We start from the raw sequence: 15,139 nt of genomic DNA, 5'->3' as shown, positions 1-15,139 counted from the left end.
ATCCGGCATCGTCCGGTATTCCCGTGTAACAGCGGCAGAGATATAGTCCGGACGCAGCCGCGCAAAAAAAAAAAAAAGCGAAAAACGTTTGGTTCGGCACTCAAAGAAGACAGGAAAAATTGCTAGGAAGCAGGAGAATATCGACGAGAAAAGAGGGCCAAGGACTACCAACTTTCATGGTAGCCAGATGTACGGGCAAGACACGCATGAGACAGTGGGACGTGACGAAGGAACTTGACACGCTTGGAGGCCGCAGTAAACATTTGAAAAAAAGCTAGGGTGGCAAATAAAAGAAAACAAAGCACATGTTTAAAGCTGCATATCAAGAGGCATTCCTGGACTGGTCAACAGCCAGTCTTGCGTCATTTTTCCGAGGTCCTCCCCCCAGCGGGACTGTCTGCAGCTTGGGTAGCGATCGCGATGACTCGCCACGAACGCTACACAGGATCTGGTGAGGCACATGCAAGCAGAAGCGTCTCTGGTTCCACAGACCAAACATATCTACGCAGGCAACAGCTCTCCTCAATTGCCAGCTGTATCGCTTCTCGCGTCGTGATGCCCGTGGTATTGTACCTCGGTCTCGGCCAGGGCAGTGCCGTCTGCGGGAAGTCCTTTCCGCCGCCCTCCAGCTGGAACCCGACGACTAACATTCCGTACCGTCGCGAGTTTTCTGCTGCGAGGCTGATGGGGCGGGCAGTCGTGTCGGGTGTCTTTTCTGTTCGGTCTTAATCCCAGCGTCCGGGTTTATGCCTAGCGTACGTCTAAAGTTAATGAACACATGTCGCCCCGGGAAAACGACGGGGACAACCGCGCGCATCTGCCGAGCAAGAACATTCATGTCACTATAGACACCCTTCATTTTCTTGCACACGACGCGCGGGGCACGAACATTGTTCTGACCGTCGTCTTGTTTCGCATGGCGCCCTAGAGAAAAGGAATATACGATGTCCCAATCATTCTTTACGAGGAGTGGAGACGGCAGTATGTGGTGGATAGACCTCTCGCTACGGCTGTAGGTCTACTGGCAGCTGCTGCAGGCGAGCCCAACCCGCATACGAGCTACTGAAGGTAGACTCACTTGTACCTTGCTAAAAAAACGATTGTCCAGTGACGAAGCCATAAAGCGGGTTCTGACAGCACCGAGTTCTTTTCGCACCTTTAACGGGATACTGCAAGTTACCTTCACGGGCCAGGATACTGTCACAGGTGCGAACACCACAGAGAATACTAGTCTTGTAGGTTGCTGTGCTGATGCCCTGACCTGTAACTGGAGCTGCGAGCAGGCGAGAGTGCCTCGACAACGGACAAGACTTGACAAGTCGATTCACTTTCGTTGTCGCCTGCAGGCTACACGGCGAAAAAAACGATGCATGCTGCACTGGTTCGAGTTGCAGTTTAACTGCTATACGCTGCGAATATTAAGGAACATTTACTCTTGACACTTCATGAAGGAAGATAAGAAAACTATATGTCGGCGTCGTCTAGTAGGACGTCCAGTAGCTCGTTCAGCTGGTCGTTGGTTTCTCCGTACAGAGGTAGGAGGTCACCAGCCCTTTCAAAATCCCTAGCACTTTCGGACTGGCTATCCTCTCTTCCGGAACAGACATCGTACTGTCCTACGGAATTTGCTTCCTGCGAGAGCTTTGCCTCGCTGAATTGAGCGGGAGGTGCACGATAGTGATCACGAGAGCCACTGACATCGGAAGCCTCTGATGCCCGTACAGGCTGCGTGTCGACAGTTGTATTCATTCTTGAGGAAACGCACGCTCCCTGCGCGCTTTTCGGCGGTACCTCACCCTGAGGATTCTGTTGATCCACGTGGCTGTCCAAGCGCGGTAGTGCTGCTGCACACGAGGTGGTTTGTTCCGCGTAAGAAGAAGTGCTATTTTCTTCATCGAGACTGACACGCCGTACACGTTCAGCTCCAGTAGCGAGCAGAGTGACTTGTTTGTCTGAGATAGACGAACTAAGAAACCCGTCTAAAGCAGAGTGTGCCCTCGTGTCGCCTCCCTGCTCTCCTGGTGCCGATGACTGTTGTTTAACCGGTTGAACATCATCAAGGTCATCCAGATGGGAAAGCCACGAGGTGTCGTCGTGAGCCTCTTGGCTTGTCTTAGGATCATGTTCTTTTCTCGCTATGCATTCGCGTTCTGAAAATTTCCCAGTGTTCTCTTCGGCCTTCACACGAATGTCGGTAGCCAGGCCCGTCGAGGCAGGAATGGGGGAGACACAGACCGATCCCAAGGCGTCAGCCGGCGCTCCAGCCAGAACGAGTCCTCCCCGCTCTCCATCCACCTCAAGGGCAGATTCCCTGTCCGTGTCACACAAACACGCCACGTACATATGACGTGAAACTGAATGCTCGATCTCTCAGAAGCTGAATTAGCTAGAGTGTTTATCTGGGCTAACGCCGTGCCAGCAGTATTGGGAATACGGGGGTCCCTCTGTCCAGTGTCAAGGTATTTTCCCTGGGGATACCTCTATACGCCTATAAGTGGAGTGCCACCCCTCCAAGATCAGTCGTGCACAGCCGATACACCATAGCCATTCAGTGTATAAGATCGACGTGGAGGGTCACAGCCGAACACAATGAACACCTTACTCGTTCGATCCTTGGATCACCAAGTGGCCCGTCGGAATCCTTTCCTAGTGCTGCTTATGATGTGCGTTCGAAAACTCAAAGAAAATGCGTAAGATTCTTTGTAGCAGAGACAAGACAGTATGAACGGAACATACGTACAATGATGTACGATATATGAAGCGACGCGCGTTGACCGAACAGAAGCCCCTCCCATGTCTAACGGAGAAATGCAGAAGAAGTCAAGGAAAGGCGCACATTTCACTTACCGGAGCTCACTGAGGACATCCCCGGGAAAAGCTTCCTATGAAAAAGACATCAGCCACTCGTACAGCCGGCCTATGAAGAAACTTCTACACGATGAGCCTCAGCGAGGAAAAAAAGCTATCTTGTTCAAATAGCAAGCACTCTAGCACAGCCTTCCCTTCTTCCTCATGAGCGCTAAAGTCTCTCGAGAATTCCCACGGCAGAATACGTGCCACAATAACCCAGTCGGTACGAAGTCGAAATAAGGTAGATATCCACCACCCCCCGCGGATCGTTTTGAGCTGCGTACCCCCACGTAGACGGTCACCCTCTCGATGGTGGAAAGGATCGGACACCCACCAATCGATACAAAAAAGCCACAAGCTTAGAAGGAATGATTCCAGCCACTGACTGCGTGAGCACTAGCTGAGGTGATAATAGCCGATCGCCTTACGAGAGCGACTTTTCAATCTTCTAAACCTGTACCTCAACGCTCATTGCTCCAAGGAAAGCTAGCCGTTGGCGCAGCTAGAAGGAATGAATACACAGTTCAGGGTAAACCTTGATGCATGCACCTTACTTAGACAAGAAAGGCTCTCACTTCTCGGTGTTTACGCCACAGGCTACACGGAGCTAATACCCGAGTAGTCACAAGCTGCGCCTCTCAGGTGAAAGATCTTCCTACTGCCTCGTTGAAACATCAAGATATTCTCTACTCGCTCCTTGTCCCTTGCGTCCACCGCATGCATGCAGTGCGTTGTCCATTCATACAGAATCAACAGTAGAAAACGAAAGAGGAGCGAACCTTATCGCCCGGTTCTTCTCTTCCACTCTCGAATAGAAAAGCAGAGAACGGGAAGGCAAGTCTGTCTTCGAGAATCAATACAGCGACGAGGTAACTTGATCTAGAGAATCTAGAAATCTGCCTCGTGAACAAGAAAACCTTTCACGTCAAAAAGTATTCCGTTCTCTAGACTCGCCACCATTCCCTTCCACTTACCCCGCAGAGCTGTCCTTCAGCTCGTATCATATCTAAATCTTTCTGCACTGACGGTGTCCAAGGAACTGGCGGGAAAGCCTGCAAGTCAGACGACACGTCAACGCCGAACGCGTTCTGGCTAGTCGGGTAGCTAGCTAGCTAGTTTGCTGGGCACGCTCTAACCCGGTCTATGCTTTTGATGTGAGGCGGCTTTCCTTTGGGTGTTCACTCCCTCGATGTCTGGAGCTTCTCCAAACGCATGTACAGAATGGGGTGGCTAGAACAGGGGAACAGACTCAAAGTATGAAGTTGCCAACATTCCAGACGATATTCCCTACATAATAAACAGCTATGAAGAAAGGAAGGAGAATCGACTTTTGAGCTATTTATGCATCCATTGCTACATCGATCTATATGGATGAACTTACTCGGACAATATTATCCAGCGTGAGAACCAGATAAGGCAGTCGAAACTCGGCGAGAATAACTGCAACCTGAGAATCACAACGGATTTGCATGGGGGTCAAGCAACCCCACAGTCTATAGCTCTTTCGTCTGTCTCCCCCCTCCATAGAAACATCCGCTAGGACTCCTTCTTACACATGAACTTCTTATGCTTTCTATGGCTTCACATTGACTCCTTTTGTTCTACGATTACATAAAGACATTGAGCTATATTTCCAAGACCTTCCTCAATAGAGACTATGGTGAGACTTGTTTATATGAACAGCAGCATACCTCCTCAGAGAGATACCAACCTCATCTCGTTTGTCATTCCTTCTCTTTCATCGTCTTTGACCTTTCTATCTCTTTATGTATATATATGTATATGCTTATATCACACCTTCATGTTTCTTCTTCTTTTCTTCTGGAGCGACGTCTGTTTCAGGCATGTTAATACAAAGAAGGACTCCGTACGAACGTCGCTAGGATGATATGAGAAATCATCGACTGTAGACCGCATGTAAGATGGATAGACCGCTTCCTCGAGACCTAAGAAACCCTAGGCCAAGAATCTTCGCAAAACTCCCTCACCTGTCTACTCCCTGAGAAGAACTGTATATACACCTCAATTCTTACGCTTCAACAGAGCCCATTCAGTGCTCCTCTGAGATGAGAGAAGTTCTCCTTATTCACGCACAGCTCACTACTTGCAAGGAAGAAAGAGATCTATTTCCTCACAGTCTTTCTGGGAGGACAGTGAAGAGAAACGGATCTCCTTTTTCCTCCATCGATCGATCTGTCACCGTATGAATCTCGTCGACTTATAGAAGAAGATCAAGAGAAAAGAGAGATAAGAACAAGCTCACATCTTTGAGAAGGAGAGCTGATCCAGGAACTAAATCATCTCCATGTGCTTCAATCGCTAGACCGTGAACAAGAGCAGGCATCTCCCCTGTTGGATCCTGTAGAAGAGAGAGAGAGAGAGAGTCAGCAAAAGATAAAGACGAAGATAGAGAGGACGATGAGGATGATGAAGAGAAGGAAGAGGAAAAAGAAGAAGCAGATGACGATAAAGAAGAAGAAAACGACGACAAGGATGAAGATAAGGATGAAGAGAAGGAAGAAGAATGGGAATGAAAAACACAGCAGAGAAATCCATCCCCACACATAAAGAGAGAAAGACAATGCATCTTTCTCACTATTCTTATCTTTGTTCTTCTTGATACAATTCTTGATGAGCGGTGAGGCCTTGAAAAGATGAAGATTGAGAAGAAGAGAATGATATGCGTACATGCAGGATCGCATCTTCTACACTGGAACAAACTGGTGTGAGGTTCCTTAGGCTAGCTGCTTGATAGAACGACGGAGTGGTCTTGTCGAGAGTAGCGGACTTTATCTTCAATCTTTCTCTTGATACATCTCATTTGAAGGAAGCTCTACAAGATGGCTTTGTCTTTATTTATGACTCTCTTGTTCCATCTCTTCACTCGACAGTGAGAGAATCGACAGATCGTAAGAGGTATCAAGACGTCTTTCTCGCTTCCATCGAAGGATCGAGATGGTTTCTTGAGCGAAAGAAAGAAAGAACCGACAAAGGGAGAGATCTACAGATCCATGTGAAAGGAGAAAGAGTTATCTACTTGCTTCTCTATGAGTCTATGATTACGTCATAAAGAAGCAGTATGAGTGTGGAGAAGAGAAGCAAAGCTGTTCTTTTAGTAATAAGAAGAGAGTCCGAAAGAGGAGATCTGGGGGTGTCTCTTGTCTCCTAATTCTTACCATCACAGTGAGGAGACCATCTTCGAGGGCTTCTCCGAATCCTTCTTCTTCTTCCTCTTCTTCTTCTTCGAGGTCCCAACAGTTCAAATCGATCGAGGAGTTTTTCACGTAGACGAGCATGTAATCGACCTGAAGGGAGGGGATGGACCACCGATGACGAGGAGGCGTAAGAAGAAAAGAAAAAAGAGACACACAGACAGAGACATCGAAAAGAACACCACTCCACAACAAGAAGTGGGGAGGACAGAGATAAAGAGAATGACAGGGTGGCTAGCTGGCAATGAGCAAATGGCTAGCAGACGCAAGACACGTCATCGTTGTCTTCCTCTTCATTGTGTTTGACCACATACAAATAAAGATAGAAGCAGAATTAACGTCGAGGCCACGTGAAATGTCAGGGGGTTCAATGCATGAACAGAAGTCTGGAGATTCCTGAAAGAAATTTCGTCCCCTCTCCTATCCTCGCTCCCTTGTGTCTCCGTGGTGACTGGCTCTCTCTCATACAGACAAAGACTAGAAAGTAGAGCCATGTAGACAAGATCTTCACTGTCTAGTCTCTTTCTTCTGCTTCCTCTGTCATTCAGTGAAAGCCTACACACACATATATGTATATGCACTCCGCCTTTCTACTGGAAGTCTCTTCGCATACTTGTCTCTTGCAAATCTTTCTTTTTTCTCGAAGAACCTAAACTGCATGCAGCCCCCCCCCCGTGTCTACTTCCGCCGCCTCTATGGCGAGGACGGTCAGGATCCTGGCACTCTTACAGTGTACAGTTGAAAGTACGTGTACACACATATATATGTATATATGTATGGTATTGGACATGTATACCTACTTAGAGACAGGCGTACACGTGTGTGTATGTAGATAGGTACGTATATAAACATGTACATATATATATATATGTATACATATGACAAACTTGGTCCATCCTTGAGTAGGTGTGAAACAAGCGTGAAGAAACAAGAAACGGGATTTCTCTCACGAGTCTCGAGTTCCTATCTACACTCATATCTCTCCTTGTTTTAGTGAACTGACCAGGTAGCTCGCAGAGTCTAGTCGATTAAGAATAGAGGAGATATTATTGCGACAAAGAAATGATCGTCTACATACAAACGAACAAAAGAGCAGAAGTGAGTCTCCTGGATACATGACGTTTCATACATCTTCTGGTGACAAACTAGGAGACCGCACCGTGACGGGGTGTACATACATCACACGGACGCATGCAATTTTTCCTGCAAAAAAAACTCCGTGATATGTACTATCATCTTAAACTTCTCTTCTGAATGGCTATGAGGGCTGGCTGAATTCAGTTCTATTGCGACGAGGAAGAACCAGAAGAGGGCGGGGAATCTAGACACAGCTAGCTGAATGTACGACAGAACTAGACATCTAGACAAAGGTAGTCACTGATGGAAGGAACTCCCTGGGATGTGTGGTGAATACAAGTACAAGGAGAAAACTGGAGATCTACGGAAAAAGCATGAGACGAAAGACAAAACCGTCCGAAGTATCGTCGTCTTATACAGCGACAAGCAACCCCATCAAAGCAACATAGGTCTCATCTCCAGTGTACATACACCTACGTAGATACAGATGCCAGGCAAAACAAAGAAGACGATATGATGTAGGTACTTCATCTTAATCATCTTCATCAAGTGAAGACTGCGAAGTCTACTTGAACGAAGAGAAACGAAAACGAGATCGGCACTCTTACTTTTTAAGAGAAGAAGGAGGACAGGGAGTCAAACCCAGATGAAAATCTATGCAAAGAAGATAGCACAAGAGATGAAGAAGAAGCAAAAGAGAGATACCCGGGAAGAGAAAGTCAGGCCCTACAATGTCTAGCTGCATGAGGATGTCCGGAGGGAAGCAACGCAGTGAACGAAGGCAAGACACTTGTTTCTTATGTATCGCATGCAGAGAGGAAATCTACAAGAGATACGGCAAGCAAGAGGTGTCCGGTCTTCTCTCTTTATATATACACTAGATGAGGTAAGAGAAAGATTCTCTTTTCTCCTACACTCCAGATACACGCTGTCCGATACAGATGAAAGAGAGATGTATCTATATATCTATCTATATCTATCTATCTATCTTCACTCCATCTATCTAGAATGTATCTTCAATCAGTTGGTATATCCGACACGTATATACAAGGATAGGTTGTTTCACCGCTTTTCCTCTTCTTGTTGTTCTTTCTAAGCGAATTAGAGAAAAAAAAAGGAGGAAAGAACGGACAATAGAGAGAAAAGAAAGAGACAGATAAGCATCTCGTGAGAGCTCAGAGGCATGAATCTACCTACGGGCCGGTCTATCTATGTATCTGTACGGACCTAGACACACGACTAGCTGTCACGTCTTGTGCAGTCATCATTCCTTAATCAGCTAGCTAGCTATCGGGTTAGTTAGCTTACCATCCAAAGGCAGTGCAGCAACAAGAAGAGCATGAGTCCACGAGACACTTCTCGAGAAGAGGTGTCTATTCTTGACTTCTTCATGATCCTCCTCCTCTTCAGAACCACCATCTTCAATCTCGATAATGAGAGGGGAATGTTTTTCTCCCTGTGATAGAAAGACATTCCCGCTGCTAGCTAGACTCAACATCTTTCTAAGAGGACTGCCTGTGTATGTCGATAAGAATCCACCGGTAGGGGCGATAATCTCTCCATCTTTTCTGAAGAAAAAGGCGAACCAAAGGAGCCAGGTGTAGATACACCGGGACACAGAAACAAACAAGGACGATCAAGCAGATCTGACGGAAGAGCTAGACACGCGTCTATCGGTTGGAACACTACCACTACAAGGAGATATCAATGTTGAGGATATGTGTCTAGACATAGCTAGCCATGAGAAACAGAAAGATACAGCACTTCTTGGCTACCGTCAAATCAACTGGATGAGTCAGCGGAAGTGAAGCTCCTCTCTACATCCTTTCACATGCATATGTATGTATATATATGTATATATACATATGTATGTATATGTACGTATGTATATGTATGTACGTATGAATATGAATGTATGTCGGAATGTATGTGTGTATGTACGTATGAATGTGTATGCATATGTATGTACCGTTTTTCTTCATCTACGTGGTCTCTACGTATCTTCATGAAGTTTACGCCTCTTCACAGACCTATGAACTCCGCGCCTATGTTCTATCACTCTATACTGGAATAGATTATCTCAGATGAATGATATAGGGTGTATGTACACCATACTCTTCCTTCAATCTTTTTATCTGATGTAACTGCTGTAGTCGCCTCATTAGTATACCGGCAGGACCAGGTAAGAAGCCTTTTGATCTTTCCTTCTCTGTCATACACTTGTCATTTGCATGACTCTCTTTCGCTTCTCTGGAATCCTCTTCTTCATCTTGTTTCTCTTCTTGTCCTCCATGTTCATCTTCTTCATCCTCTCTACATGAGACATCTCGCTTTCTTCTTTCTCCAGTCTCGCTTCTCTCCTCTTCCTTTGCATGCGTCAAGCGAGATGAAAGGTCTGTATCCAATTTCTCTCTCTCTCGACCTCCTAGTAACGAGGAAGATGAAGAAGAGGAAGAAGAAGAAAAAGAAGAGGCCTTGCCAAGAGACTTCCATCGTGAAGCACCGGAAGTAGAAGAAGAATAGAAAGAAGAGGAGAGAGATGAAGAGAAAGAAGAAGAAGAAAAGCGTAAAGGTCTTGATTGATCTCTTGGGGTGTACGAGGTTGTATGGTGAAGGTGTGTATGTAAGATGTCCTCTTTCTTCATTCGATTGTCTTCAGTAAAGATCGATCTTTCTTCTCTTTCCGGGAGAGATCTGGCGGGACATGATGGAGAGATATAACCTCTATTTGGAGAATTCTTATCACCTAAGACATGCGCTTCGTCATTTCTGGGGAGACCGAGGTATCCTCCACCTTCTCTCCTACAGCTATCGATCTCTCTCAAACTTGACTTGAGAGCTCTCAGAGAAGAGAAAGAAGAAGAAAATGAGAAAGAAGAAGAAGACGCTTCATTTTGTTTGGATTGGAATGAGTCTTCTTCTTTCCTGAGGAGAGCTCCATTAACATGGCGAAGACGACCGTCACCTGACTGGTTGCCGAGTGTATGTTTTGAAGAGGACAAATCTTGAGATTTATTTCTTTTTCTCGAGAGATTCTGAGCTGAAAAGTTATCATTCGTCTGTCTCTGATCTAAGATAGGTATGGCTCTGTCATCCTCGTTATGTTTGAAGAAGATCTGCGAGCATATCGGGCGATTTTTCGTCTCTTCAGAATGGGTGAGTGGTTCGGGTGTATGTACAGCATTTGACGGATGCGGATGTCTACTTTGAGAAGACGAAGAAGAAGAAGATGAAGAGAGCAGTTCCTTCTCTCCTTCTTCACTGTCTTCATATCTCCATGAGGATGCATGATAAGAAGAGAAGAACGAAGAAGAAGAGGAAGAAGACAGATCTTCTTCTTCTTCTTCCTCTTCTAGATAGAAGTCACCGTCCATCTTCTGTGTGTCTCCTTAACTAAGCACGGAGACAAGAAAGGCATGAGATAGGAGAAAGGCGAAGAGGCAAGAAAAGGAGGGACAGGAACAAAAAGAAGATGGAAGTTTCTGTTCAAAGAGAATACATAAGAAGCAGTGATATGTTGGTCCCTGGAGAAGAGGCCAGGAAGGCAAGAAAACCTGATTCAATATGAAGTGAGAAGGAGAATGTATGAAAGATTGAGGGAAGAAATGGGGAGATATGTTTCAAAAGAAAATCAGACACGGCGTCCAGGACAGTGGAGTAGAAGAGTGTTAGATAATTCGAAAAGACAAAGGAAGTCAATCCGTAAGGAAGTAAGGTGTACATACACCCCGGCACTTGAGCGAACTGAAGGGATACAGAAATAGAGATAGATAGAAGAAGACCAGGGATATGACTTTGTTAAAGTCTTATCTCGAGTCTCTCGACATTTTCTTTCCACTGTAGGAGTAGATTCAAAGCCACCCTTTCTCTCTCTCTCTCTCATGGCCAACGTCTGGTCTCTCGCGACTCCTAACGGCGAATCTCGAAGATCTTGGTGACGTCAACAGTAGGAAGAGGCAAAGCAGGAAGAGGTATCGACAAAGAGAGTTGAAGGAGAAGAAAGATAGAAAGAAAGCAATCATGGAAATGTCTATCTCCATGCACGTTTTTCTAGAGCTAGATGGGAGAAAAGAGAATTACACTCTGTTGCCGTCTCTTTGTGTGAGTGTGTATAGTAAATCCGTCGTGTCTATACACCACAAAGAAGACAAAGTTTTTCTTGGCGTTCTCCTTTCCTCGTCGTGGTGAATCAATCCATCATTGACAACTCTCTTCTCTTTCTCCTTATGATAGACTTGAGTATGTCGGAAAAGAGAAAGCCCTTTGAAGAAAAAAGATGCACTGACGAAGACAGAACCTGCCCTCTTCATCCTCGCTAGCTACGGGTGACTTCTCCGGCTCGATCGTGCGAATAAGTGAGTCTATTGTGCGTTTGTCTTGCTGGCATGGGTCTTCTTATCAGGAGAGCGAAAGGGGAAATAGTCTCGACAAGCAAAGAGTACGTAGAGACAGTCAGTCTATGATCTTGAGAAGGACAGGTTCAGAGGTCCCTCGAGAAAGTATGAGGTAAAAGAGAAGTGAAGTGAAACACTATATAGATGTTTCTAGGAGGAACAAAGAAAGAAAGAAAGAGAAACATATCCGAGATGAGGAAGGATGTGTAGAGGGGTCACGAAGAAGAAGCAGAAGAAAAAGAAAAAGAAAGAGATAAGCCAAAGCTGTTTTAAAAGATCTTGTCTTGTCGTGTGCCGGCGGTAGTAGACAATTAGAAGTCTTAAGAGGAAGGAAAAGAGGAAAGGAGAACGAACCTAACAAAGAAATAAGTAGCCACAAAGACATTAAAACGCAAGAGAGATGAGAGAGAAATGGCTCGAAACCTCGAAGAGACAAGATAGTTTGACCCTCAACAGAAGAAAGAAAGATAGAAAAACTCCCTACATCACGACTAGACCCGTACAAGCCATCTACATGGAGTAGTCCTGCATGCAGATAATAATTGACTTCTGCGTCAGAGGACTCATCGAAAACTTCGCAACTCCCTGGTCTTTCTGTGTGACTGGCCTGGGGTGGAATGCGATGCCTATCTTAGCGTTCCGAGGGAGACTGAATGGCACAATAACACAACTAGGAAAGTGATAGAGCCATCTTGACATCTCTCTTTCACTCCGTCTCTCTCTCTCCTTTATCTAAGGATTCAGTTTGGATTTCTTCACTCCAAACTAAAGCAGATATGTATATCATTCATGGATCGCTAAATCTCTCCGTACTACCAACATAACCCTCTGGATTACTTTTTCCTGAGGCGAGCAAGAACAAGATAAGAGCTTTCGAGAGTTTAGTTCCTCTTTCTCATCGACACTACTTTGAGACTAGAGAAGAGACTTCAGGATTACGTCGATGGCGGATTGTCTTCTGAGAAAAATCTCTTGATGCGACGACGAATCACTTTGACGGACTTCTCTCGCCTCTCTATGCATTTCTTCATACTTCAAATCAATCCTTGTTTACGGTGGGCAAGACGAATCAACTTCTTGTTCAGTTCTCTATCCTCGTTGTCACTATTCGACACTTTTAATGTTTCGTTTTATATCGAAAGCATACCGATCTTGCCTTCGTAGTTTCGCCTGATTTGACGGGTCGACTCTCTGCAATCTCACCGCTTCCATGGTATGCGAAGTGTCTGGAGTGTATCTTCAATCGCATAGAAACGTTAGCGTCCTTCTGATCAAAACTTGAGAGGTTGCTCGGCCCCCCTCTCATGATCTTTTTGGAGCGGGTAGGAAGGGAAGAGATCATCATACTCTAGGTCTTTCTATTTGAAGCTTCGGATGTTTCTTTCTTTGTCTCCTGTCGTGTCTGATGCATACAAATCACTCAAGTGAACTCGATTGAGAATCGCAGAGATACGCCGCAAAGAACAAGACAGAGAGTTGCCTTGAAGCACCCCTATAGTACAGAGCTAGAGACAGAGGGACTGAAAACACAGGTGCGCTAGACCAGGAGGGAATGATTCGCCCTTTTGGAAAGTTAGCGATCGAAATACCACACACTAGCGGGAATCTTCTCAAGCGGATCTCTTATATTGACGCGACACCTAGGCAAGGCACATTCGGTCCGAAAAGACAACGGGGACCTGAGAGTATTTGCTTGGATTGTCGCAGCGGAAGCTTGTAGATAGATGTCTTCGCCTTCTGCCTTCTCAGGTATCTTCTAAAAGTCCAGTCTTTGTAGAATAGGGAATGTTTTTCTTTTTCACATCCATGAGATTTCGAGAGACACGTCTAGTGCACCAGACCCCGACACACTTCTTCACAGTTTCGGTAACAACATAGAAAAAAGAACACAGACACCGTAGCAGCCGACGAAACTCCTAAGAAGCACGACAAGCAAACTGCAAGAAATCCCGCACCCCGAATGATCGTGTACCAAACATACGACATCTCTCCAGGAGTGAAGAACGGGCTCCCGAGGGAGAAGAGCCTCCCAAACCAGTAGCATGACTTTGAACAAGCCGAGGTAGACAGAGGTGTAGCTTCTTCATGTTCCAGTCAGGTGGGTCTTTCTCTCATGGCGGCTCATCGTCCATCATGTTCTACAGCGCTTACTAGGGGAAACATGCACAAGGGATGAAGCTCAATCCTCCCTCCATAAGAAATCCATCTCTTAGTGACCAAGAAAAGGCAACGGTGTACCGCCTCTACGCACACACAGGGGGAAAGGTGGACGGACATGTGTGGCTCACTCGCTAGACGATCATCCATAGACGTTTGCCACGAGACCTGTACTCATTCTTATCTATCCTCTAATATGAGCGCCCCGGAGAGACTAAAACGTGGAAGAATTATGACACAGGCAAGAAAGACGTAGACAAGCGAGGGAGCCTGTTCTACTCGGCGTGCGTGTCCTTCGGTAGAAAGTTTCGGAAGGAGATAGAGAGTGAAAGAGGCTGCTAGCAGCTAATTCAGGTTTGCAGAGATGGATCATCTCCACTCAATCCATGCAGAGATGAAACCGGTCTTTCTTTGACGAAAGAAGAAAAGCTGAGACGTTTTAAACAAGCCCTGATCATATCGATACTCTTTCCATCCCTCGATCTATCTTCCTGCCGTGATGAATGTCTTCTCTCTCATCCGATCAACATCTCCAGTGTATCTCTATCTTATGTAAGTCTTCTCTCTCCACCTGTCTATATCTATCTATTTATCTATCTTCTCTATGGCTTCTCTCTCTTGACCTGTCGTCATCTTTACACCACGCACTCGGATTTCCATGTCATTATTCTGGTTAATTCAGAGAAGTTTTATTTCTTCGTTCTCCTCCTGTGAAACCGCAGCAGAAGTCTCGAAACTGCCGTCTCTGCTTTCTTTCTGTCTCTCTACGCGGGGCCCATACCTACCGACTACTACCTATCCCATCTCTTTCTTTCTCTCTAGCCAAGATATCTCACTAACTCCCTTCGTCTTTCAGTTCTCCTAACGAAAGCAGCTCAGTGTCAGTCTGGCTCTAGCAAGACTCAAACTCTCTTGCTGGTGTGTATGAGGACTCACAGAGTAATGAGGCTTTCCTCCCATCACAAAGGATAAGAAGACGACTCATCCAAAGCGCAAAGAGACCCGACCAAAGATCTCCCGCTCTCTCTCTCTCTCTCTTCATTTTCTACCATTTTCCTCTCTCTATCCAGACTTCTGTAATGTCAGCGTATACAATCGTGAGAAGAAAGGAAGAAAAAGCGATGAGAGGATACAAACGTCGTTTTGTTCTTGAGACTGTGAGTCCGTCTTTATTCTCTCGATCCGGAAGGAACAAGAAGAAAGAAGAGAAACGAGGAAGATAAGAAACAACTCTCTTGAAGGAATTGTCTCAGCAGTCTTTACTTACTAGACACGAAGCTCATAAATTCTTCTCTCTGGGTTGGATTTCCTGCTATTCACTAAACAAGAAGAAGCAGAAGTCGTTCAGAAAAAACCGACTATCATCGGCACCAGGGAAACGACAAGATCCAGCACATTTGTTAGAATCCATGCTGTGTATGTGAGCTGTATGTACACCTGAACACCACT

General features: G+C 45.7%; 3 protein-coding genes across 3 annotated transcripts; all 3 read right to left on the bottom strand.

Moving 5' to 3' along the window:
* Positions 1-91: 91 nt before the first annotated feature.
* CSUI_008105 (uncharacterized protein) lies at positions 92-493 on the bottom strand (the record flags this gene model as incomplete). Its single annotated transcript, XM_068068244.1, has 1 exon — positions 92-493. A coding segment is annotated over one exon (183 nt), but the record flags the coding sequence as incomplete, so codon positions are not given.
* Positions 494-698: 205 nt separating this feature from the next.
* On the bottom strand, positions 699-11,976 carry CSUI_008104 (uncharacterized protein). Its single transcript, XM_068068243.1, has 10 exons — positions 9,255-11,976; positions 8,448-8,707; positions 7,748-7,793; positions 7,066-7,132; positions 6,027-6,155; positions 5,114-5,209; positions 4,232-4,297; positions 3,825-3,902; positions 2,848-2,882; positions 699-2,311 (listed from the first exon to the last, which is right to left on the bottom strand). The coding sequence occupies exons 1-10, from the start codon at positions 10,511-10,513 to the stop codon at positions 1,465-1,467; spliced, it is 2,883 nt and encodes a 960-aa protein (XP_067919781.1). The 5' UTR covers positions 10,514-11,976; the 3' UTR covers positions 699-1,464.
* A 1,674-nt stretch (positions 11,977-13,650) lies between these two features.
* CSUI_008103 (uncharacterized protein) lies at positions 13,651-15,139 on the bottom strand. The gene has a single exon (XM_068068242.1). It carries the CDS (start codon positions 13,838-13,840, stop codon positions 13,655-13,657), a length of 186 nt encoding a protein of 61 aa, XP_067919780.1. The 5' UTR covers positions 13,841-15,139; the 3' UTR covers positions 13,651-13,654.

Source organism: Cystoisospora suis (assembly GCF_002600585.1).
Source record: "Cystoisospora suis strain Wien I chromosome Unknown contig_4448, whole genome shotgun sequence".
In the NCBI taxonomy this organism is placed as follows: Eukaryota; Apicomplexa; class Conoidasida; order Eucoccidiorida; family Sarcocystidae; genus Cystoisospora; species Cystoisospora suis.
This window is presented reverse-complemented; position numbering and strand designations above follow the sequence as displayed.

Bases quoted from the DNA above. Each gene is read 5' to 3' on its own strand.
- CSUI_008104 (XM_068068243.1), bottom strand. From the start codon at position 10,513: ATGGACGGTGACTTCTATCTAGAAGAGGAAGAAGAAGAAGAAGATCTG. The intron at 7,133-7,747 runs GTAAGAGTGCCG...GTTTGTATGTAG, and splicing joins CCTCCTTCTTCTCTTAAAAA to ACGATCATTTCTTTGTCGCA. The intron at 2,312-2,847 runs GTAAGTGAAATG...TGACACGGACAG, and splicing joins GATGTCCTCAGTGAGCTCCG to GGAATCTGCCCTTGAGGTGG.
- CSUI_008103 (XM_068068242.1), bottom strand. From the start codon at position 13,840: ATGGATGATCGTCTAGCGAGTGAGCCACACATGTCCGTCCACCTTTCC.